We start from the raw sequence: 25,220 nt of genomic DNA, 5'->3' as shown, positions 1-25,220 counted from the left end.
AGATACTCTTCAGTGCAAGTTTTCCTCACACAGTCTCCGTCTAATTATCCTTGCAGACACCCCCTTCAAGCCTGCTGCACCATACAACTCTGAACTGTATCAGTTCCGACCCTTTAAATGGATCTTTTTTAGCCAACAACACCATTTTTGAATCTTTCGGCCGAGTAGTTTCACTTGGTTTTGCTTTTCTGAGTACGTTTTCGGTCGTGTGGAACATCTTGACATGTTTTATAGCATTCATAACCATATCGTTGGAACATTTTATTTATCATGGAAGTTAAAAATAATTTTTCTTGTGGACGAGTCGCAACTCTTGTTTTTAACCATAATAATTGATATTAAAACAATTTAACATATGAATTTTAAATTTAAAAGTTAAAAATACTCAAAAAAATTATGGATTGTCAACGATTTATGAAATTACGCGGCAAAACGAAGAAAATCACAATGCTGTTTATTTTCATTTATAAAAAATTCTAACGCATTTCTTGTTGTCTTTAATTAAGTGGCCAGCTACACGTACATAAACAAAGTTTGTGTTACATTCCCTCAGAGAGCAAGTGTAGAAACTAACAAGGAATATAACTATTTTTATCCCTCATTTTAAAGAACATATTGTCTTGTATGGTTTAGTAAAAATAATACTAGATTAAATACCTTTTTCAGATAATTGTACTTCCTAATGTAAATCTTTTATCGTCAATTAGGGGGTGTCTTTAATTATGTGACCACCACGTATGTATATCAATATTATAATAATGTACGATAATAATTGTGTAATATATTGTTAATGTGAAGATGATTAAAATTTGATTATTATCTAAATTATTAACATTAAATTTAGATCCTTTAAAGTAATTGATTTCAAAAAGTACTCATGTGAAACTTTAAACTTAAGAAAACACTCTGAAAACGTAAGTTTTCTGACCTTATGGTATTATAGTAAACCATACTATATTACCATTGTATAAGATTGAAAATTACAAGAATACATAATTTCGCAGTATATTCGGCAAGGGCCACTCGGAAGACAAGGATGGCAAGACGCCAGCCGGTTCAGTTAATTTACTGGATGATACGCTGCTGGAATCGCCTAGCTCTATGGTGGATAAGATGTCTGAATCGCTGCCTTTCACGTAAGAAAAATTTAAATTATTACTATTTTTAGGGTAAGTTGTTCATGGTATATCTGATGAAGTAATTAATATCGAGAGCTGTAGAAACAGAAAAAATAATAATTTGAGATAGTATGAAGTTATATCTCAGCTCGATAAGATGTCTGAATTTCAGTGTTAGGTAATAACCAGAAAGATATACCCAGTGTATTTTACATGTTCTCTTATAAAAAAATGTCAGTATTTTAATAACTAATATAACAAGTGATAACTGCGTTAAAAACAACCGACTTCAAACTTGCATTTGCAACATTTACAAATATACATACAAAAACGCTCATAAAATAAAAACTACTGGGCCTATCCGAATAAAATTTTTATGGGACCAATTCGACACCATCCCGCATCGAACAAAAAAAGAATCACGTTAATCGGTTCAGAAACCTCATAGTAATCGGTGTACATACATAAAAAAAAAAAAAAAAACATACCGGCCGAATTGATAACCTCCTCCTTTTTTTTGAAGTTGGTTAAAAATAGTAATATGGACAATGTTTAGTAACTTTGTGTAGAAAAATAAGAGTTACGTTAAGTAATAAGAGGAGTGTCTCCTATACAGTACTTCAATTTAGAGAACTCAAAGTTACTTAAAGTATTGATTCTATTTGGCTCTAAAACAGCTCTGATTTAAGGAATTATAAATTCTGACTATTATTTTACCAATTTAGATTCTAACTAGTCCTAAATAGGTCGGATCAACTCTCGATCATAAATTCTTGGTTTAAACATATCTTTCTCCATCCAGCGATCTCTCAACGGCAGAAGCAATAGGCTGCGACTACCAGAGCTACGTGCGACGGAAAACAATTGTTAAGGAGGGAAGGAAGATCTCACTGTCTTCTTGGCAACGCTATTGGTTGCAGCTCACGGCCAATATCATGATATTCTTCGCGTCCAAGTCTTTTAAAGGGTGAGCATTTTTGTATCTATTTGTTCTATCATTATTGTTCTATTTGTTATATTTTATATGGTAATGCGGGTGAAATATTGTGATGTTATATTGTATTTTAATCGTAATTGAATAATGTTCTGATCGCGTCTGGCTTGCTTGATGTGCTTCTTTTCATTGCTACATCGCTGCCGAATTTATAGCATGCCAGTTAGCTATATGATCTATTTGTTATTGTTACAATGGGTCATGAGCCTTTCCATCAGAGCCATAACCCGAATTTTGCGATGAGGATCCTTTGCCTTTCATGGGTGAAAATCGCTCCGTGAGCTCTTATTTAGTTTATTTTATTTATTAATCTTTAATAAAATTATACATGGGAAAGTTATAGCTAATGAATACAAAACAAAAAAAACCAGTATAGTTTATTAGGCGGCCTTATCACTTAGAAGTGATCTCTTCCAGGCAACCTGGGCAAGCTCTTAGCTCATAGCCTCCATATTCAATAAATTCATCCCATTTCCCTATTCAATATACTATAACTAGATTTCCGCCCGCGGCTTCGCCCGCGTTTTCAAAGGAAAACCCGCATAGTTCCCGTTCCCGTGGGATTTCCGGGATAAAACCTATCCTATGTGTTAATCCAAGTTACCCTCTATATGTGTGCTAAATTTCATTATAATCGGTTCAGTAGTTTTTACGTGAAAGAGTAACAAACATCCATACATCCATACTTACAAACTTTCGCCTTTATAATATACTAGATTTCCGCCCGCGGCTTCGCCCGCGTTTGCAAAGGAAAACCCGCATAGTTCCCGTTGCCGTGGGATTTCCGGGATAAAAACTATCCTATGTGTTAATCCAAGTTACCCTCTATATGTGTGCTAAATTTCATTGTAATCGGTTCAGTAGTTTTTACGTGAAAGAGTAACAAACATCCATACATCCATACATCTATACATCCATACATCCATACATCCATACAAACTTTCGCCTTTATAATATTAGATATTAATTTGATTTGATTTGATTTGATTTGATTTGATTAAGATTAACAACTAATTTTGCCCCACAGCACAACCCGCAGCGACTTCAGCAAGGAGCGCTGCAAGGTGCTGACGCTGCACGCGGGCTGGCGCGCCGTCTGGCTCGAAACAGAGGCCAGTGACGCGTTCCAGTTGCTGGACCAGCACGCGCACACCGTGTACAAGTTCAAGTGAGTGCTACAGTCACTTAAGCCAATTTAGGTGTCTCGGAAAATAAATGTACCCAGTAAATTTGCATGTTAAAATTGGTATTTTGGCATCATAAAGCATGATTCACGCTACATTGTACCGAGGTATAACGGTGTGTCAAATCTATATTTAATATTATAAAGCTGAAGATTTTGTTTGTTTGAACGCGCTAATCTCAGGAACTACTGGTCCGTTTTGAAAAATTATTTCTTGTTAGAGAGCCTATTTATCGAGGAAGACTATAAGCTATCTATAAGCTATACACCATCACGCCAAAACCAACAGGAGCGTAGCAACGCGGGTAAAACCGCGGGACACAGCTAGTGAAACATTATCCATACACATTTCAACGCAATGTCCCGTCCGGGCAATGTTTGATCGGGCCCCGGACGGAGCACGGCTCGGTCGTAACACAGTGTAGAGTGAATCAGCGCAAACTTTGCGCAACATTCTCATATCATTGGATAATTGCAAGTTTTAAAGTCAGAGGAAAAGATGACAAAAATCGATTATTTAACATTATGGTGCCGGCTGCACATGGCGTAGTTGTGTAAGACTGCAAACGGAACGAGTGAAGCATTCCAGCTTAAATATCTTCAGCATTCATAACAAGTGTAGCGGTTTTCAATTATAGGACAGATTTACTTTTTCTATTTCAATGATCTACCTATCATAACGGGTTAAGAGAAGTCGTGTGCTTTTTTTGACAAAGCATTACCCTTAGTTAATGTCAACCCAAAATCGAAGCAAGGACATTTCAGTTCTACTCTGACACTTTTATTATGTACCACCCACCATACTAGCAGTCAAATGTCAAACATATTATTATGCTAATATTAATGTTTGTCCCCAGAACCGGGTCAGAAGCGATTGCAAAACAATGGGTGATGAAAATAAACGGCGTCACGAACAAAATGGTGCAACCCCTGCCGGCGAATCTCATGTCCTTCGAATAGCGTAAGCACTAGACTATGTTAGTGTTACACTATCTATTACTTAAGTGCAACTTACATGCGACTTAATTGCGACTTAAGTGTGTCTCAAGTACAGATTGCTACAATATAGTACACGGAAAAGTAATTTACGCAACTTTCTTGTAGATGGCAGGATACTGATTTTCGTCCCGTGTTCAATGTTTAATATGAAATAAGCAATATTTGTGTATAATTTTAGTATCGGTTGATTTTGCATGTTATTTATTGTATAATGTGCTAGGTCGGGTTCGTTAAACACGAATTTATACACAATATCTTCGAAACTGTGACGTGTTGAGTTTTTAAGGCGAGAACTTTCTCGAATTTTCTAGATTTACAGCGAAGAGAAATTGTTTTGGTCAATGTGTTGCATGTATGAAATTGTCAATACGGCAGTTGCTAAAAAAGTTGCATGTATAATGATTTTGAAGCGATAATTTTAAATACGATATTATACGTCAAGCGCTTGGAATTAGACAATAAAATCTATCATACAAGCGTTGAACAATTTGTATAGATATTTAGCGATAAGTTATTACCTATATAGGAATACTTTCGATTTAACACTATATTCTTTTATGCATGTAGATTATAATTTTCATGAGGCTTAATCTAGGTTATAAGTGCAAATGTGTTCGGAATCTCAGATTGCATTAGTGTGCAATGTGTCCGCTAGGTGGCGTTATTCCTAATTACGAAAAACATGATTTTTCGTATGCCCCTATGTATGTTTGCGGTTTATGAATGATATCGGAAACTAATATGCTTGCCAAAAAATTATTTCGCACGGAAAAGTATAAGTACAAGTGGTTTTTTTACCTTACGTATAATATTATCTGTGTACTGTAGAAGTTATTTTTTTGTTTCTATTTCGGTATTATTTTGTTTGTTTAAATTTATGTTTTTGTTTGAAATTTGTGTTTAATTATAATGAGCTACTGATTTTCTTTTTTGGGTTAAAAAGAAATCGGAATTTTTTACGTAAATTGTCTCAAATTAATTTATAAATACGGATATGGCAGCCAATGATTACCTTTTATAAACAGTTATAGAGGTCGCAGGTTCGATTCAGCAAAATAGTAATTTGAAATATTTTAAATACAAATAATTGATTCTATATTATATTAAGGGCCGATTTTTCAATCCTTAGTTAAAACTTATTCATCGAATATCGTATTAAACAACCACTTTAAAAATGTGTTACTTGCCCACTTTTTGACAGTTTTTAGGTGACATCTGTATATTATTGTGTAATACTTTGTTGGACAGATAAAATTTTACCAAGGATTGAAAAATCAGCCCTAAAACATTTTATTGTCCTGTTTATCGCGTCGATTACTGATCTATTAAATGTCAAAATTCTCTTAGTGAATAAATATTTTTACGTTTGTACAGGACGAAATATTATGATCAATAAAGGGGAGAAAGGGGTAATGGGAGTGTCTTTTAAAATCACCTCTTAGTCTTGTTTCTCACAGTCTTGTATTATATTTTCCCTTCCTCTCATATATCTGTTTAATTTTTCTTGTCTATTCTTAATTTCTTTTGGCTTCTTACATATAGTTATTTACTTTTCTGTCGCTGCTTCTTTTTTTATTATTTTATTTTGTGTAATTCTTAGAAGATTTTGAAGGTACCGTGCTGTAAATGCAATGCACTTTCAAAATTTTACAAACCTAATCTCATGCATCTACATATTGCTATTCAATGAAAAAAAATATTTTTCAATTATTATTTTACAACTGACTTCAAAAAAGGAGCCTTTCAAGTCGACAGTATTTTTTGTTTGTTACCTCAGTACTTTCGATTGGATGAACTGAGTTTGATGATTTTTTATAATATTACTGAGTGGACACGATCATACCTTCCAAGCGCTTGGCGTAAGCTTAGCGGACTATGGCAAGGGTGTTGTGACCACGATGGCCCACTGACTCCCAGCACTTCTCTTCCTTTACTTTGATTGTGATATTCGTAAATCTGTTCAAATTCATTGTCACAAATTTAGATTATTTTTAAAGTAACTGTATTAAATAGTTTATTTCGGAATAAATTTTCAGAGATAATACATATACTTTAATAATTAATAAATAAGTAATTGACGTAGATATTAAATTTCATATTCAATTTGTCACTTAACATAAAAAGTACACTATATATCGTCACTTTAGTGAAAAGATAACTTGGTTCACTCGAATACGTTTGGTGTTATTTTTTGTTTTTTTTTGTTATGTTTATCCTAAGTGCTAGTGACGTCACTAAAATTAATTTAAAATCATCTCAGTCTATTGTACACTAGTGATTTTAAATTAAATTTAGTTTGTCACCTTATACTCAACTCGAATGTTTTTTTTTTATTTAATAAATCATATATTTTTGTATCATTTTATTTTTGTTTTTTTTTTTATTTCTTCCTTTCCTTTTATTTATTTGGCATTCTTAAATTTTATTATTGGGAGGTGTATCTAGGAAATATAAAATTAAAATAGTAATGAGTAGGTTTCTTAACACTACCATTTGTTCACTATTAACAAACTTTTTTGGGTAGCCTTTTAATAACGTGACGTCACAAGTGTCGATGTTTTATAAATTACTGATAAAGTTTGAATCTAACCTAAAAGTATTGAAACAAATATGAATGTTCATAGTCTAATCGCCAATTATACTTATGATTCTAATGAATAGGTATAGGTTGTAGGCGTTGGTTATAGGTAACCATATACCTAACACATGATGACATGAGATACAATTTTTGTGTATAATTTAATCAATTATCGTACTAATTACAATGCTCAATAAACTTTTCAAGTTATTTCCCATTTCCCTATATTTATCTAAATGTATTTTCCAGCAAAATATTTATTACTAGCGGTCCGCCCCGGCTTCGCCCGTGGTACATATTTCGCAATAAAAGGTAGCCTATGTTCTTTCTGAGGGTCTAAAGATTATCTGTGCCAAATTTCATCAAAATCGGTCCAGTAGTTTATGAGCCTATTCATTACAATCAAACAATCAAACAAACTAAGTTTTCCTCTTTATAATATTAGTGTAGATGTACAACAGTTAAGATCTTAAAAACCCACTGTCTTTAGATAAAGCATCTGTAGATGCTAAACGAAGCCTACAAGCGGATTGTAGCAAGCATATCTGTTAAATTCACAGCCAAATGTTCTAGAACATTCCAGAATTAAAAAAAAGTCGGTCAAATTTTAACGAAAACTAAGACATAATAGTTTATGAAAGTTTACGCAAGCAAATGGCGCGAAGCGGATTGTATTGCGAAAACTAAATAAAACTGCGTGAAATGGAATATCGCAAATGGTAATGGATCCGTGCTTGCTTTTTAGATATTCATTTGATTTAATTTTTCTTACATGTAGCTATAAGTATATTATTTCAATAAAAAACTTAATTTTCATTATTAAATTATTTAAACGTGATATTTATTCCTCAAATCACTACATAGTATAAAACAAAGTCGCTTTCTCTGTCCCTATGACCCTTTAAGCTTAAATCTCTATCTACGCAACGGATTTTGTTGCGGATTTTTTTTATAGATAGAGTGTTTCAAGAGGAAGGTTTTAGTATATTATACTTTATGAGGTTTTAAACAAAGCGGGCGAAGCCACGGGCGGTAAGCTTGTTTATTATAAGAAGAGCGAGGAGAAATAAAAAAATGTATTCCCTTTTCTTTTAAAAATTTCTGCGACGTGCGTTAGTCGCATATGTCTTACTAACCATAAAAATACTTGCGTATTGATTATTAGGAAAAGCAAAGCTCAAAGAAAAACAGTCTAGTGTAATATCCCTCGTAATAAATGTTGTTTCAAGGATCACGACATAGTGCACAAATGTGTCTCGACTCCAGAATTTAATTAACTACGTAGTCGGATGAAACGAAATCCGATAGGACTACGAAGTTCTACAATTTGTTTTATTTAGCTTTCCAATCAGATTACGTAGTCTTTCTATGTTTTATAATTTTTCTTTAAATTAGGTATGTTTTGCTTTAGCATCAAAATTCTCATCAAAGATAAAATCTATAAGGAGACTATTTTGACGTAATCAATAAATAATATCAGTATTATGTATTAAGTAGATAATTTTAAAAATAATGTTCTATATACAAAAAAATAGCAATAGGCACTTTTATCAGTTTAAAAAAAACACACAATACTATTCCAAGATTTAACTCATAACATTGCACCTCAACCACCCACCAAATAATTTCTAACATATCTCAGAAATAGCAAACAACATTTGCGAAGCGTTTATAAAATCCATGCTAAACGTACGATTAAATGTACGTCACTATCTACTATGAATTTTCGCTCTCCACGTCATATGTAGGTGACCCAAAAGCCTATAGGCTGAACAATACCTCAATGGAGTCGGATAACGCAAAATTGCAAAGCTTTTAAAAGCTTTACGAGAATGCATTCTCATAATGCTTGGGTATATCGAATATAGAGGGATTTGTAAACGAAAAGCATAGTTATTCGGTTCATAGTATCTATTGTATTTTATCGCTGGCAGATGTATTAGTGTTATTAATACCTTCTTATTACTTATCTACATTAACTCTTCAGACCAATATAAAATGAAAATACAAACACATAATTGTTGCTACAAATTAATTGCTACAAGTTAAAAGTACCTACAAATTACTACCTACAGTTGCAATCCCGGACGGTAAATTTGTTCAAGCAGTCTAGGTATTTTGCATTCATCAATGATGTTTCGATCGAATGCACAATTGGCATTCGATCGATACATTTTAAATTGGTTAACGTAAATTCACTATTCTAGAAGCATTCTAGATAGAGCAACTACAGAATTTCTTATCGGCTCTTTTCTGTAGTAAAGTAAGTAAGTTGTAAGTATCAAAAGCACTTTTGATAGACTTTTGATTGATACGTCATGTCTAATTGAACACGTTTAAGTTTTGTGCATCGCTCCAGACCCTTTATATCTATGTACCTACAGTGTAAACGTCATTAAAAGCGCTTCAGTTCAAATACTACTTAGCGACTGTCAATACCGCACCCTGTACATCGTTTAGCAGTTCGCTAATGAGAACGTCGATTTCAATGTGCACTGTAATGTATGTATGCTAGGGAAAATCTAAATTAGAAAATCTACGTAATTTAGTAAGAGACAAATCTATGTAGCTACAGAAGCTGTAGAAAAACAGCACATTACTTAAATGTATACTAATAATTATTATGCCGGATATAAAATTGTGGCGTACCAAATTGGGGTTTTAAGCCGAAGACCTATCTCAACAATACTATTCATTGAAGCTTAAGAATATAATACTACAAAATCTTCTCATTCATAGATCACAACACAGGATCACAATTTACATTTTCATTTCACACTTTCAAGCTAAAATAAAAGAAACGCTTATAAATGATGCCCTAAAGCAGACAATTCCACCTGAAATGATCCTGCCCGGCAAGTCCATTAAGGTTATTTTAAAATGTGTAAAATTCGTTGCGCTATTTCCAGCAAGATTGAATCCTGTTCCGTTCCACTGAATCCAATCTGTTTGAAACCTCCAAAGGCAATTCATTCGAACTTTTCAGCTTATATCTTCGTTTACAGAATGCTCTTTTACGTCCCGAAAAATCATTCCGGGAATAAGTTTAGCAACCCGAGGTGTAGCTCGGGTGATATTGGCTTGTTTTTACTTCGTGTCTTCGTATGACCTATTTTCTTTTGCACGGTTTTAATTCTTACATTATTATAATCGAGCTGGCCGATTTCTGTAAAAAATCTTATGGGGTCACTTCTTAATTCTTATGGACCCAGCGTCTTCAAATATTTTAATTCTAACTACTTAATTGGGATTTATACTATGCACTTGGGATAACTTTTTAAAAGATCGTGTATGTTGTTTCATAACCCTCGACATCACAACAATTTCAGTGTTCTAATTTATTTCATTCAAAATTACACAGTCTCATTAAGCAACAATTTATCATACCAAAACGTTGACCAAAACCAAGAAGCTTATATCTAATACAATGGAGATTTCAGTATGAACATTCTTGTAACAAGAAAATATGACGTTGAATGACTTGCCAAGTTAGGTGTGAAAGGGATAAAAAAACATACAGGCGTCATTCAAGGTCATATTTTCTTGTTACAAGTTAATGGTCATAGTGCAATCTCCAGTGTTTTAGATATAAGCTTCTTGACAAAAACAGCGTTTAGCTGCTATTATGTATTCTGTGCCTTAAACTAAATCGAACTGTCAATTACTCGTGTCACAGTCACCACTCACTAAGTCACTAGTGACCAGACATTATTAACCCAAATATTTGCGGTATATTTAGTACAAGCCCAAATACTATTAACGTTTTAATATAAATTCCACCTACCGCTCGGTTAGACCTAAATGCAATCAAAATCACCTGTTCGCTGCTGCAGCGTGGGGTAGGTCAGGCATGTATTGACTGTACGATTTAAAACGTAATATGAACTTTACTACGCAGGAATTGGATTTAAAATCAAACGTAAGGCGAACGTATTGTGCGAGCTCAACGTCGGCACTTGATCCCGTTATTAGAAGGCTTTGTTGTATTTTACACAATAAATAATTTTTCATTCAGAATTAATGTTTCTTTGTTGGCTTATTAGGACATTGCAGGTTGAAGTTGAGAAAATAAAGGTAAACAGAAATGAGAGCGTAGTTAAAAACTAAGAAGCAGTTAAGAAAAGGTTAAAAGGAATAATTAATATTGCATTCTACCTGTAAACTCATTAGAGCAGGCTCCAAGGAGATGTTCGTTTGCAAAAATCGCGGACCTAAATATGACTTCTGATATATATTGTATAGATCCCAGACATCCTATAGACAGATGTTGCCAACCAGTTTTGTGGTCCCCCTGCCCGCACCCCGGTAATTAAATATGGCATACAAAGAAAAAAATAAAAATTTCCAAAACATGCTGTGTGGGGTATCAAATGAAAGAGCTTATTGAGTAGATCACGAATATATAGCATACTATATACATTTCTTACACTTTCTCTAAGATTTTTTAGAAAATTTACGAAAATGGTCCATTTTTGAGTTAACTTTAAACCACTATAGATTGAAAACTCATGAATATATTTTTTAAATTATTATTTTAAATATTTAACAATAGTCCATTGTTTATGATTCAATAGTTCGTAATATAATATAAGTGAGCTATGTGGTAGATTTGATGAAAATAACTATATACTATATGAACTTGAAAATATACTCGCCATCTTTGAATGCTCCCCTCACTCCCCCATGCAACTATTTCACTGTACGAAATATTGAATCATAAACAATGGACTATTGTTAATTATTTAAAATAATAATTTAAAAAATATATTCATGAGCTTTCAATCTATAGTGGTTTAAAGTTAACTCAAAAATGGACCATTTTCGTAAATTTTCTAAAAAATCTTAGAGAAAGTGTAAGAAATGTATATAGTATGCTATATATTCGTGATCTACTCAATAAGTTCTTTCATTTGATACCCCACACGGCATGGTTTGGAAATTTTTATTTTTTTCTTTGTATGCCATATTTAATTACCGGGGTGCGGGCAGGGGGACCACAAAACTGGTTGGCAACATCTGTCTATAGGATGTCTGGGATCTATACAATATATATCAGAAGTCAGATTTAGGTCCGCGATTTTTGCAAACGAAACTCCACTGAGAGTCCGGTCTACATTGCTTTTATCAACTCACTCAACTGATTTGCCACTCAGAAACAACACATAAACATACATCACATCACGTCAATACTATTATATTTTTTGCTTTTCCCAAACATCCATCAACCTAGTTTATGAGGTTGTCATTGCGAAAAAATGGAATTCGTGTGCTTTTGAGTCTGAATTATAAATCTAGATTTATTTTTAGCGCAACACAAAATTTGTGTTGCTTAAATAACGATGTACTGTTGACACAAATCGAATACGTCTTACTTATCCGAAAAGATACCATTTTATGGGTAAATTTTTACAATCTAATCACTTATTGTGTCCGTTATTTGCTCATAATATTATGTAGTTTTACGTATAACAACGAATTACATGATTCTTTTAGAAAACAAGATTCGAAAGAATTCAATATTTACGGTGTAGTTATAGGGGTTATAACCACATATCCTCGTAAGTTGTGAATAAAGCTTGCCTTGCCTTAATAGAACAATTTTAACACTGCCTTTCCTTGGTGATCATGTGACGATATGGTAAAAAAGCTTATTCAATTTACACTATGTGTATAGAAAAAGGCTAGAAATTATAATTGGAAAAATAAAATTAGCGTGAGAAATGAAGCGTGTTTTGTTCGGTTGACGTTTCACGCAGATTTATGTACCTATTTTGATCCTAGACAACTAACGTGCATGACAATTATTGTATTCAGTTATAGTGATACTATTCAAGAAGATTCTACAATAAGTTTAGGTATATGTAGTGTACCTAAATGTGCTTCATAGCACATTTAGGTACACTACATTTAGGTTAGGTATATACATGGTATATACAGTTCTGGAGCATGTTTCTCCTGGCTCTTAGTACAGTTCGCACCGAGATGCTTTGTCAAAGGAATGATTGATGAGAAGTTTGCTTTTAGCAGGAACAAGAATTTAAAATTTTATACCGCATCATAGAAATACGAAAACCACGACTATCTCGGAAAATAAATAAATGATCGAAAGGTATGACGTTTAATGATGTGTAACGAAAGTGCAATTTTATAGATTTAAAATAACATTTAAATAAAACTTAATATAGTAATGGATGTATTTAAGAATCTGTCGTCTTTTTGATATTTCATTGTTTTTCTCGTCAAAAGCAACACCTATTTGGACTTTACATTTGAATTCATTTTTGAAGTAAAACTTCTTTAGGCGCGACTAGGGAGTAACTCAGATTTTTTTTCTGACGGAAGTAACGCTTACTGTCTGCGTAGTTTCCGCCATTTAAAAATAATAATTCTGATTGGTTGTAAGTATATGTCATATACTACACGCTTCTTGACTTATACGCCAGCTAGTGGCAAATATCATAATCAATTAGGATTATTTATTTTCAAATTTTCAAACGGATCAATTGTGAATAGCAAAGTGAATGAAAAATTCAACAGTTTTAAAAACATTATTTTAAATTGCAAAATTTTTTGAAAATCTCTAAATATACTTGTTTATTTATTACTTTTAAAATAAGTAAATTAAAAATAAAAATAAACATGTTGCGGATTATAATCAATCTATTTTAAATATTGCTGAAGACAAAGTAGTATCCATAGCAACAGATATGTATATAGGTTGTCATTCAGTTGAACAAGAAGCATATGTACGCCAACAATTTCATAAAATGTCAGTTATTGATACAGGAGGATCGCCTTATGAAATCATATTAGTTCTTAACAAATTTTACATTATTACAACCAATATTGATGTATCTGATGGCTTAGCCAACGGTTGTGTTGGAAAGTTAGTGTATATTGAACGTGATGACAGTGATAACATCATACGCTTATGGCTTGAGTTTCCTGGTAAGATAGGAGAGAAAATTAGGAAAAAAGCTGCCCATCATATTCAAACTCTAAACATTAGTAGAACAGCAGTCCCAATTTTACGAAGATCGTCATCTGTACCAATGAATAGAAATAAGACAATATTTGCAAAGAGAAATCACTTTCCATTAGTATCTGCTTGTGCGCTTACGTCAAATCGTTTATGAATACAATAAAAGTCACAGTCAGCAGCTGTTATATGTAGCATTATCACGAGTAACTGATATAAATGGATTGTTCATTGTCTCAAACACCGATGACAACAAATTTTATCATGGAAGAAAGCGTCCAGGGGGAATAGTTGATTTACAGTGTGAATTTGAAAGACTTTCAAATTCTCGCCTAATAACACAACAGGAAGAATTATATAACCTTGTAAATGAGAGTAACATTACACTATTTTCCTTCAACTACCAAAGTTTACGTGCTCATGTTTCTGATCTGAATGATAAAGTATTAAAAAGGTCCACATTGCTGTTATTTTCCGAAACTTGGATGAAAAATGACGAACAAATTCTTATTGAAAATTTTTATTGCGTTACCCAATACAAACGACCCAACTCAACTGCTGGTGGAGTAGCTGTATATCATTCATCTACAGATACACTGAACAATGTAACACCAATTAAAAATATTTCACCAACTATATTATCACAAATTTCCGATGAGGTTTCACAAATTGGTGACATCGCCTTGGTTCGATGTGTTAATACGAATGACCAACCTGTGATTATCGTTGTTATTTATATTTCTACAAATACTAGCCTGACAAATATCATAAAATTTATTCATCAGCAATTACTTCACTTCACAATTGAAGGTTCTCGACTTTTAAATAGTAATTATCATGAATTACCGATGATTCTAACTGGAGATTTTAATGTTAATTTTCGCTCTCAGGAATCTCAGCCGTTAATTGATTTTTTAGAAGAAAAATTTGATTTATCTATGAATACTTCTCGACTTCATTCAACAACGCGTTTCGGTACAACGATAGATGCTGTATTTTCAAGAAAAGTAGCAAATTTAGAGAGTAAAATTTATGTTTCACATTATAGTTACCACAAACCTATAATTTCGTACGTAAGAAATTATGATGACATTCAATTACCTGTTTCGAATGAATAATATTAATATAACATTTAAATAATCTTTGTAAAGCACATGAATAATAAATATAATTAAATTATAATATAATATTTATTTATTTAAGTTAATATTTAATCATTTCAGTGATATATGTCGTCAACGCCAAAGAAGTTTTACTTCAATCGCGCGTAAAGGTTACACGCACACACTTTTTTTTTAGTGCCATCTGTAAAACATAGTCACAAATCCCCATATATTTTTCTATTGAATTTTATAAGTAATCCTGGCGTTCGGGAACAATATTTTAATAATTTTATGGCTATTTCATGCACTTTCGGTCAAAGCGAGGTCGTAGCTAGCACAGATGAAATTTTAGCATATTTTTATTAAAGAGATATAGATTATAAGTCATGTTATCATGCGCTTATTAAAAGGTAGGAAATGCATTTCACATCTGTTCTGTAAAATTAGTTGTATAAAAAGAGATTTATATAGTATGCACTGATATATTTATGTTATTTGATAGTAAGGAATATATGTGCTATAAACCAATAAAGAGATAATCCTTGGAACAATCTTTATCGTTCGGTTTGTGGTCAATCCGTCAAGTTGATCAAAACGTCAAAAGCGTTTGAATTAACTTACTAACTACTGACAACTTAACTTAGAGCTTTGCGTGTTCCTCCAAAGTATGAAGGCGCCAACCAAAATTCACCATCCAATTCTGTCCGCTTTTGTGGTTGCTCAACCCCTAGATTATATACTGATTATTCATTGCAACTAGCTAGCTTACTACCATATAATAGACGTAATAATTTCTGATATTCCATTTTTTATAACTACTAAAACGTATGTATTCTGACTAGCTACGACATCGCTCAACAAATTTATACTAAAACAGACTTATAACAGATGGCAAATCAGTATGTATCGTCGTTTATACTCTCGTCACTATTTTTATAACACTGTTATTTGAACGGACATTGAATAAATTATAATTAAAAACAATATTTATTGACGCACGTCCACAAACAAAAATAGCAGATACAAATCAATTATTTAAATAAACACAACTGTCTAAACCGTACCTGATTTTACTAAGAAAATGTATTTTTAAATAGAGATATCGCAGCATAATATGAATTATTCAATGTCCCACGAGAACCAAAAGGAATGTATTTTAAAGTTTACAAAAGGAATCTAGATAAGACCGAATGTATAATCTTGTCGTATTTCGATATTTCCGATACAATAGATGCGAGGAAATACCATGCACGAATGGGTATTACAAAATAGTGTTGTTTTGCTCATCCGACTCGCAATCGAGTTATGCGAAGCCTTCGGTGCTTTTCCAACTATTTGAGATTGCGTTCGTATAACTAGCAACCAATAAATTAGTAAACTTGGGTATCTTGTTACCTATCCCTGGATATAGATTTGTGTTCATTATTTTTAATAAAATACTTTAGCTATTGAATAAATACTCGAATGTATTGTGAAGTAGGTATACGCGCATACGGTTTATCTTAACGTTAACGTTATAGTCGTTAATAGAAGAAAAGGCATATATCATCTTACAATTTACTATAAAAGCAATTAGTTTTCTAGGAACAGAAAGCTGAGATTCTATTTGTACGGCAAGTTAGGTCTTTGTATTTAGTGATGATATTTCCTAACTATTTATTATTTATAACAATTTGGCACATTTAAGTATTTATATTCGGATATTTGTAACCATTTGGCAGCCAATAAGGGCAATATAGACGGCGGTATGGAATCTAAAAAATGGCTTATAATAGCGGAAACTGTATTGTGGAAACTATCTTGTCACATCTACTTGAGAGCAAACAAAAGAGCCATTTTTCCATACTAGCATTGTCCCCTGTTTTCTCCCTGGATTGTGCCACTAGAGCAATATATTTTTTTACTATTAATCTATGGTAACTTTATCCATGTTCCTACGTTTTCCTTTTTGTCATATCGTAATTATTAAAAAAGATATGAATCTTTCAAAACGTAAGAAATAGGACAGATTTTCCGTTATGTTCCGTCTTCCATAAAACTAATTTTTGAACATTATATAAAAAAAAGCAAAACGTAGGAACATAGCCTATACTTTTCTCTACTAAATTATGAAACAAGTAATTAAATCTGTTCAGTATTGGAGGAGGAAACAGGGGACTACGGAACGTCGAATTTGCGTAATTTTCCTAGGTATTTTCGGCCCGAGCTGAAGTTGTCCCTGTCGCGCTCTACGGGGGAGGCTTGAGGCATAGCGCAAGAACTATATTATAATACACAGATATAGATAATAGAAAAACCTAATTTTGAATTCTCTCACTCGTTTTGTTGGCTCTTAAGTGAACAATGTTGTATAATGTTCCTCTCAGAAATTACATAAAAGAAATATATCACACGGTGTTGAAAAGATGTACGTAATTGGTTTTACCCGGCAACACGTACAATATGAACGAGAAAATTAGATTTCTATTCCTTTTTTCAATCTGGAGCGTATATAAAATTACCGTTATGAAAAATAAGCTAGCCTCAGAAAATACTGGTTAACCAATGCCTTTATTAATACGCTTTTTGTTGACGAAGATCCTATTTGATATTTTCCCATATTAATTTGTTATTTACAGACTCTCATGAATGTATGAAATCTCTTCATAGATATAAAAGATTTTTCCAGGAAATGTTTATTAAATCTATATTGTAGTGAAGGAAAATACAGCCAATCTCAATCTCGTCGTGTTATTAGACTGTATTCTTTACAACCTTTTAAAGTGAAACTTCTTTAGGCCCGTTGAGAGTAAAATTTCAAGGTAGCGTCATGGCGATACCCTCACGTCATGAAGTAAGGCGATTATTTTGGTATATTTAAATCTTGCCAAAGAAGTTTCACTTCTGACGCGTTCACAGGCTCTTTTTTAATATATTTTAGTTCACAAAAGTCCACAGAGAAAGTAGAATAGACAGACTTTCATTTGACTTTATTTCTGCTAAACGGTTTTGCTATAAATAGACGAACAATTACCTTTATATTGTGCGTATTCAATGCGAAAAAACCTTTTGTATCTCACACCGTTCGCGTTTGTGTGAAATATTTCCATTTATACAGTGTTAAATGAAAATATTAAATTTCACAGGTTATTTCTGTCATCGATACTAGAATAAAATGAAGCGTAGTTAATATTAGGACATGTGGCTACCAAAATATATCTGATTGACCTTGTACGCCGATCTAGATAATCCTCTTTAGGCGGGCTCTAGCAAAATAATAGAACGGAATAAATTTACTTTAATAGACTAACTTTGTTATGAGAATCAAGTGTTACCTAAAATTTAAACGAATCTACATATTTGTAAATCGACATACTTAATATGAAAAAATGTATGAGAGATAGAGGATAATAGCTGTGCCCCGCGGTTTTACCTGCATTTCGGCTCCTATTGGCCTTAGCATGATGATAAAGTATAGCCTTTAGCCTTCCTCGATAAATGGGCTTTCTAGTCTATGTACTTACTAAATAATAATAATTATTATACATAAATCCCCTGAAACCTTTGATTGTTGATTATTTCAAAGGTGCTTTTGAGGGTCTTAGTTGAAGGGATTACGCTCGCTCGAATAGTTACGACCCTAGTTGAAGGAATATTTTAGTAATTTAGAGAAGTAAACTAACTATTATTTACTTCAACAGATCACATTCTAGCAATGAAGTCATAATAATGAATAAACTTTCGATTGCGGGTGGTAAAGCGAATTTATTATCACAAGGTTTTTTAAGACCTCACCACATAGAAAAGCCCTACCTTTTTCAGCAATGTAAACCAAAATAAATATCGAATATATTATATTCTACATAGTATGACGTCACGTGAGACCTGGCCCCATACGCACGACGAGGTTCCCAACAAATCATTTATGCATGGTTGCTTACTTGGCTAGCGTCCAATTTATTTAGGTGAAGCCTGTATTTAGTTGTATGTATAATATACTTGTGACGATCTATATGTATATTATGGTTCCATACTGCACACATACATAGTTTTTCAAATGACTAGTTACCTTCACAGTGAAGTTCCGTGGCCCCTAGTGTGGTAAGGGGCAGATACATTATGCATACATCTGTTTCACCGATCGAGTTTTCTTTAGAGACAAGTAGGTGATCAGCCTTCTGTGTCCTGCCAGACCGAGACATTTTTTTTCTTCGTTTCCACCGGGAATCGAACCTAGGAACGCTCAGTTCTACGTTCACGTGTCAACCACTGAAACAAGGAGGCGGTCAACTAACTAATTACATAATATATACTCGTAAATGAGAGAAATGAACTTCCCAAGTTCAAATTTCAACTACATTAGGTTCAGGCGTGATTAAATAGTTTGCTTTCATCCATCATAACTTTCAAATTAAACAGTAGACATTAATATTGTTCTATATTAAATGTTGTTTCAATTTATTGTTACGTATTTGCACTACGTACACCTGCTAATTGCTTCGTACAGAAACTTAACAATTACCGCAATTTGAATAATTATACTTAGTCGTAGCATTGCTACGGTGCGCGTTGAAATCACAGAAACAATCCTAATCGCTTTAAAAATAAAAGGTTTCATAAAAAATATTTATTTGCTTTGTTTAGAGTTAAGATTAAAATAGTCACTTGGTCGACTTAGTTTTTAGGTCACTGAGGTCGACGACTTATCTCCAAGATTGAACTTAATCCAAGTGACGATTAAGAATTCCGGTCTAAAGATGTAGAGTCTAAAAATATAAGGCAAGAAAAGTATAAGTTTGGTGTGACTTTGCAAAATGCAGATGGCTGAGGAGGGGCCATTGAAAAGTACCTTTGAACGCCTTTCAGAATTGTTAATGTCGCGATACTAAGGAAACGCTATTTTTGAACGTGAGAAAACTGTTTAATGTTTATTTATGTTATCTTCTTAAAAATACTGTGGTATTTATAGTTTGTACATGGTTTCATCTTAAAAGTATTATTACATCTTAAAGTGTGCTATTTCTTATTTGTACAATCATCTCCATATGTATTCTAGGAGGATAAGTATTACGACATAAAACCTGCCTCTTCTTATGAAATTATTCCATTTATGTAATAAATACAATTTAAGTAATTAAGGTTAATACTTAACTTTAAAAACGTTCCTTTTGGTTCAACATTAAATACAACAAATTATGTATAAATTGTAATCGCTTCGAAAAATGTAAATAAGATTTGAATATCACTGCATTTGTGTTCAATAAAATATGAACGATTTGTGTTGTTTTATTTCGGAACCCGTTACAGTGAAATACACAGGAAGCTTAATTCTCTGAGCAGCTTGTTAGCGCTATTGTTTATACAGACGTAATCGTCTGAAGAAATAGAAAAACACCACTGGTGTCGAGCTGCGAGTGTAATGAGGCTAATCATATCTCATTATCTAATTTAATTATGTATTTTTTATTACAACATTTTAGAAACAACAAAGTTTTATCATTCTATTTGAGATATATATTTGTGTAAACTTCAAAAAATAGAAAAAAATTTTTTGCAAAAAATATAAAAAATATGGTGTCTAATCGCTCGGATTATCCGATTTAGTGACCTAATTGTTTTATTTAAGTGACAAAAAGTGTAAATGTTGAATCGATGGTAAGAAAGTGTAGGTGGGGTGTCGGTAGTGCGCGCGCTGTCCTGCGGCACGCTCACAGTGTACCGCGGAGGCTCAGAGAGGGCGGTCGCGGCCCTCGGTCCCCGCGCGCGCCAAACTGCGGCCTTGAAGTAAGTACATCGTAAACTTTGTAAAGTTTCGCTCCAGCTCGCACCGGGCTTACATAATCTGTGTTTGGGTATATTATAGACTTAGATTTTTTATTTTTTGTACTCAAAATACGCATTGCGAATTTTTTTTGTAACTGGTATATAAAATACAAAAATCAAACAATCAATTTTTTTTTATTTGATAAATCGTTTTCTTAAATAAAATATAGTCTAAAAAATAAACAACATTATTTTCACAGTGCTACGGAATTTTCGTAGCGTGAAAAATATCCGTAGCGGCCGCGTAGCACTTATTATTTCGTAGCTGCTTTATATTTATTCTTGTGCGAATGTACGATTATAGTAGTATTGTATGGTATCTACTATCAATATTATACAACTTATTTACATAGTATGTAATAAATAATTCGATAAAACGTTTTGTGTGAGATTTTATATTGGAATTTTGTATAACACTGTTGCCTGTTTGCAAAAATATTATATTTATAAATTCGTTTATTTTCTTGAAGTAATGGAAATAAGATTTCAGATTGTTATTTTATAAATAGGAACATCCCAAAAATACTACATTTCAAATGATGGTAGCTTAATTTTAATTGACCCTTCAATTTATGAAAATTATTTGCGAAAGAACTGATATTTATAAAGAATTCGAGGCTAAAAAATGTAGCGTATAGGCCTCAAATGATACTTACAGTAAAAACATAATTTTTATTAATGCAACAGTTAAATTGGATTAATAATAATTTGATATGATTTAAAGGCCCGTTGCCTCTATCCACATAAATAAATCATTTCAGTATAATAATATACCTATCTACTATAAACCAATCATAGAATTAGACAAGACAATCTCCAGGGAAATGAGACTTTTTAAAATGAGTATTATATAAGAATTTTAAAATATTATAATATCGTGGTTGCCTTCCTACGGTAACGGTAGATTAGAAATTGTTATTTTTCAGTGTGAGCATATTCATTTTTCATAGTCTTTGGGGTGTATTATACTTAATCTAAAAAAAATATGAACCAAAATTAAGAAGAAAAGTATTTAAATTAAAAAAAAATCCTGTCCATTTGTCGATCTTTTCGCTAAACATTCAAACATAACTGCACCGATTTTCATTATGTGTGTTTTGTGGTTTTAGAGGAATAGTGTATATAATTTTAGTTTTATACGTCTGTACGAAGTCGGGGGCTTAATGCCATTAATGGCAATTATGTACTATTAATAGTACATACTACATATAATAAGTAATATATACTAGTAATATATAATGTACTATTAATAGTACATATTACCTATTTACTTCTATGAAATAACATCACAATTGAGACAAACAGACCTGTCGGAATTAACGAAATGCCTTTAAGCGGTTAGTTTGCCAAGAACACAATCTGATAATTAATTATTAACAACGCGTTAATATTAATAATGCACAGCACACGATAACGGCTGCAGACGCTGAAGTAGGTCACAGAAATGGTATTTGTCATAATTGGATTTGTGGTGATCGAAATAATTTTAGTGCACGAAACAGTATCGTCTCTAGCGGTTTGTGTATTGTGGCGCGAACAGTACCTCTATGTTTTAAATATGAAAATGATACAAAATTGAAAGAAGCGCTTCACTACATAGTATAAAACAAAGTCGCTTTCCCTGTCCCTATGTCCCTATGTCCCTTTGTACGCTTAAATCTTTGAAACTACGCAACGAATTTTGATGCGGTTTTTTTTAATAGATAGAGTGATTCAAGAGGAAGGTAGTTTTAGATTATGTATAATAACATCCATTAAATAGTGTAGAAGTACTGTTATTTCTGAGGTTTCTAATGTGATGTCGTTAAAAATTGCATTTTTTTCGCTTACATTGCAAACGCAGGCTGAATCCTCCGAATTTTATCAAAATAATGTACTAAGTATTATACACATTGAAAAGGTCTACAGAAAAGTCATCGCAATGATATATGTCTATCTCTTATGGATAACCCACAATAACTTTTGTCATTTACTTTTTACGACAAATAATGGCTTATTTTTGAAACGATTTTAACCAATACAGCATTAATCCTTAACCAATTAAATACCTTAAATACATTGTTCATTTAATATAGATCTATATGGCCCTTTACACCGTATGATTTAAGTGAATATTTTCGAAGATATTACAGATTTAAAAATTGCGGGACGTAGCGTTTGCGGCGGTATCGGCCGGCCGGTTATCTATTTATTACACGCTTTTTATTTACACGCTTTTTATTAGCTTCACCTGTATGTTTGTTTGTAACCGACTTTTTTGGGCGCGATTTTGACCCACTTTAAACGGCCAGATTTCGTTCAAACTTTGTAGATTTATTGAGGACCGACGACAATACACTAATTTGATAAAGCGTGTTTTTTAGTTTTTTTAAACTATCATTTATTCTGTAGTGTATTTAGTATCAGCATTGCACCCGTGCGAAGCCGGGGCGGGTCGCTAGTTATTTATAAAATATTCTATATTTTTTAACCAGTAATTTTATATTACTTGCTTGATGTTAACGCTTTAAAAAAGACATCAGATATATAATAAACTAGATGTCGTTGAGCACTTTTTAGATCGCGCTATCGAAGTGTTTTTCTCGATACGTATATAGAATTTTGTGTTTGTATGCGGCAAATCGGTTCAGTAGTTTTTGAGTATTTTTGAATGCACTGTCCTAGTTCTTGTGACTATGATAGTGTAATATAACAACTGTGAGTGTGAAATGAAAAGCTATAATAATATAGTTGAGTTGATTGTTAAATTAATAATTTATTATTTTATTCTATATTCTATTCTATTAATAATTAATAAAACATTCATGAATCATGCATATTGTATACTAGTATAGCCTGTATAGGTAATTGTGATCTTTGTTGATTTCACGATTAATATGAATTATGTTGAAATATAATATATTATGTATGTATGTAATTTATATAATAATTCTTAGCATTCTTGTGACTATAATAGTGTAATATAACAAGTGTAAAGCTATAAGTAATTTATATAATAATTCTTAGCATTCTTGTGACTATAATAGTGTAATATAACAAGTGTAAAGCTATAATAATATAGTTGATTATTAATTATTAATTTTAACTAATAATCATTAATAAAACATTCATGCATATTGTATACTTGTATATCCTGTATAGGTAATTGTGATCTTTGTAAATTTCACGATTAATATGAATTATGTTGAAATATATTATACTGGCTTTCCGCCCGCGGCTTCGCCCGCGTTTTCAAAGAAAAACCCGTTCCCGTAGGATTTCCGGGATAAAACCTATCCTATGTCCTTTCTCGGGTATCAAAATATCTCTATACCAAATTTCATGCAAATTGGTTCAGTAGTTAAGGCGTGATTGAGTAACAGACAGACAGACAGAGTTACTTTCGCATTTATAATATTAGTATGGATTTAGTTGTTTATATTTTATTGATTATAATAAAAGTTTATTATAAAAATACATATACATATACCATTAATAAAAAAAAAATCGAATAGGCCTTTACCTTTAAGTAACTGTGCAAACATAATTTTTGAGTTTTGTCAATGACGATATAAACAAATTATTTGAGTGCACACCGTGCCGTCTGTAGTACGGTTTGTGGCTCGAACAATAAATTTTAAATAAGGATGTTATATGAATACTAGCTTTCCGCCCGCGGCTTCGCCCGCGCAGTCAAAGAAAAGCCCGCATAGTTCCCGTTCCTGTGGGATTTCCGGGATTGCGTCATTTTCCCGGGATAAAAAGTAGCCTATGTCTGTTCTCGGGTATCAAAATATCTCCATACCAAATTTCATGAAAATTGGTTCAGTAGTTTAGGCGTGATTGAGTAACAGACAGACAGACAGAGTTACTTTCGCATTTATAATATTATAAGTGTAACCTATGTCATACACCGACTACCTATATTGTCTGAATGGTTTGGTATAAGTACATATATAAACACAAGCATCTACACAATTAGTGTTCATTTTATGATAGTTTACTAGTAAAAAGTTTATTAAACAATTTAAATAAATATATATTTTTATCTATATATATATATATATATATATATATAAATGAATCCCTATTTCCCTTGGTCACGGCATCACGCGTGAACGGCTGGACCGAATTCGATAATTCTTTTTTTATAATATTCCTTGAAATACGAGAATGGTTCTTATGGAGAGAGAAAGTAAACATGTAGTACGGGTGAAGCCGGTGCGGACCGCTAGTATAAAATAATGAGACAGTTACACATTTAATTTTAAAGTTTTCTTGTCTAACCTTTGCAATGCTTAAATACATCTCTACTATGAATTTGTGTTTGTTACAGAAAGTTTCTCATTTCATATTGATAAAAGTAATTCAACACAAACTTAATAGAATATTCTGATATGCCGTGCGAAGAGAGCGAAAAAATAACACAACATTCACAGAATTCATTACACATTTACTGTATCATGTTTCAAATGGAATATTAAT

At 32.5% G+C, this 25,220-nt stretch overlaps 2 protein-coding genes across 10 annotated transcripts in view; both read left to right on the top strand.

Moving 5' to 3' along the window:
• The window catches only part of RalGPS (Ral GEF with PH domain and SH3 binding motif), a 36,469-nt gene extending 29,810 nt beyond the window's left edge, over positions 1-6,659 (top strand). For all 8 annotated transcript variants that reach the window (XM_090119869.1, XM_090119840.1, XM_090119848.1 and 5 more), the window contains 4 exons: positions 1,005-1,136; positions 1,921-2,085; positions 3,140-3,280; positions 4,153-6,659. In XM_090119869.1, the coding sequence (XP_089975995.1) occupies positions 1,005-1,136; positions 1,921-2,085; positions 3,140-3,280; positions 4,153-4,255 (541 nt within the window). In that variant the 3' untranslated portion in view covers positions 4,256-6,659. The remainder of the gene's footprint in view (positions 1-1,004; positions 1,137-1,920; positions 2,086-3,139; positions 3,281-4,152) is intronic.
• A 13,999-nt stretch (positions 6,660-20,658) lies between these two features.
• Positions 20,659-25,220, top strand: part of DopEcR (G-protein coupled receptor DopEcR) — a 29,747-nt gene continuing 25,185 nt past the window's right edge. For both annotated transcript variants that reach the window (XM_090120028.1, XM_090120012.1), the window contains exon 1: positions 20,659-20,717. The gene's annotated coding sequence lies outside the window, so the exon portion shown is untranslated. The remainder of the gene's footprint in view (positions 20,718-25,220) is intronic.

This window comes from Colias eurytheme, chromosome 1 (genome assembly GCF_061535395.1).
Source record: "Colias eurytheme isolate Ceu_HAF_F1 chromosome 1, ilColEury1 Martin Lab GWU primary, whole genome shotgun sequence".
Classification (NCBI taxonomy): domain Eukaryota; kingdom Metazoa; phylum Arthropoda; class Insecta; order Lepidoptera; family Pieridae; genus Colias; species Colias eurytheme.
The sequence above is the reverse complement of the archived record's forward strand: the minus strand, read 5'-3'. Positions and strand labels throughout refer to the sequence as shown.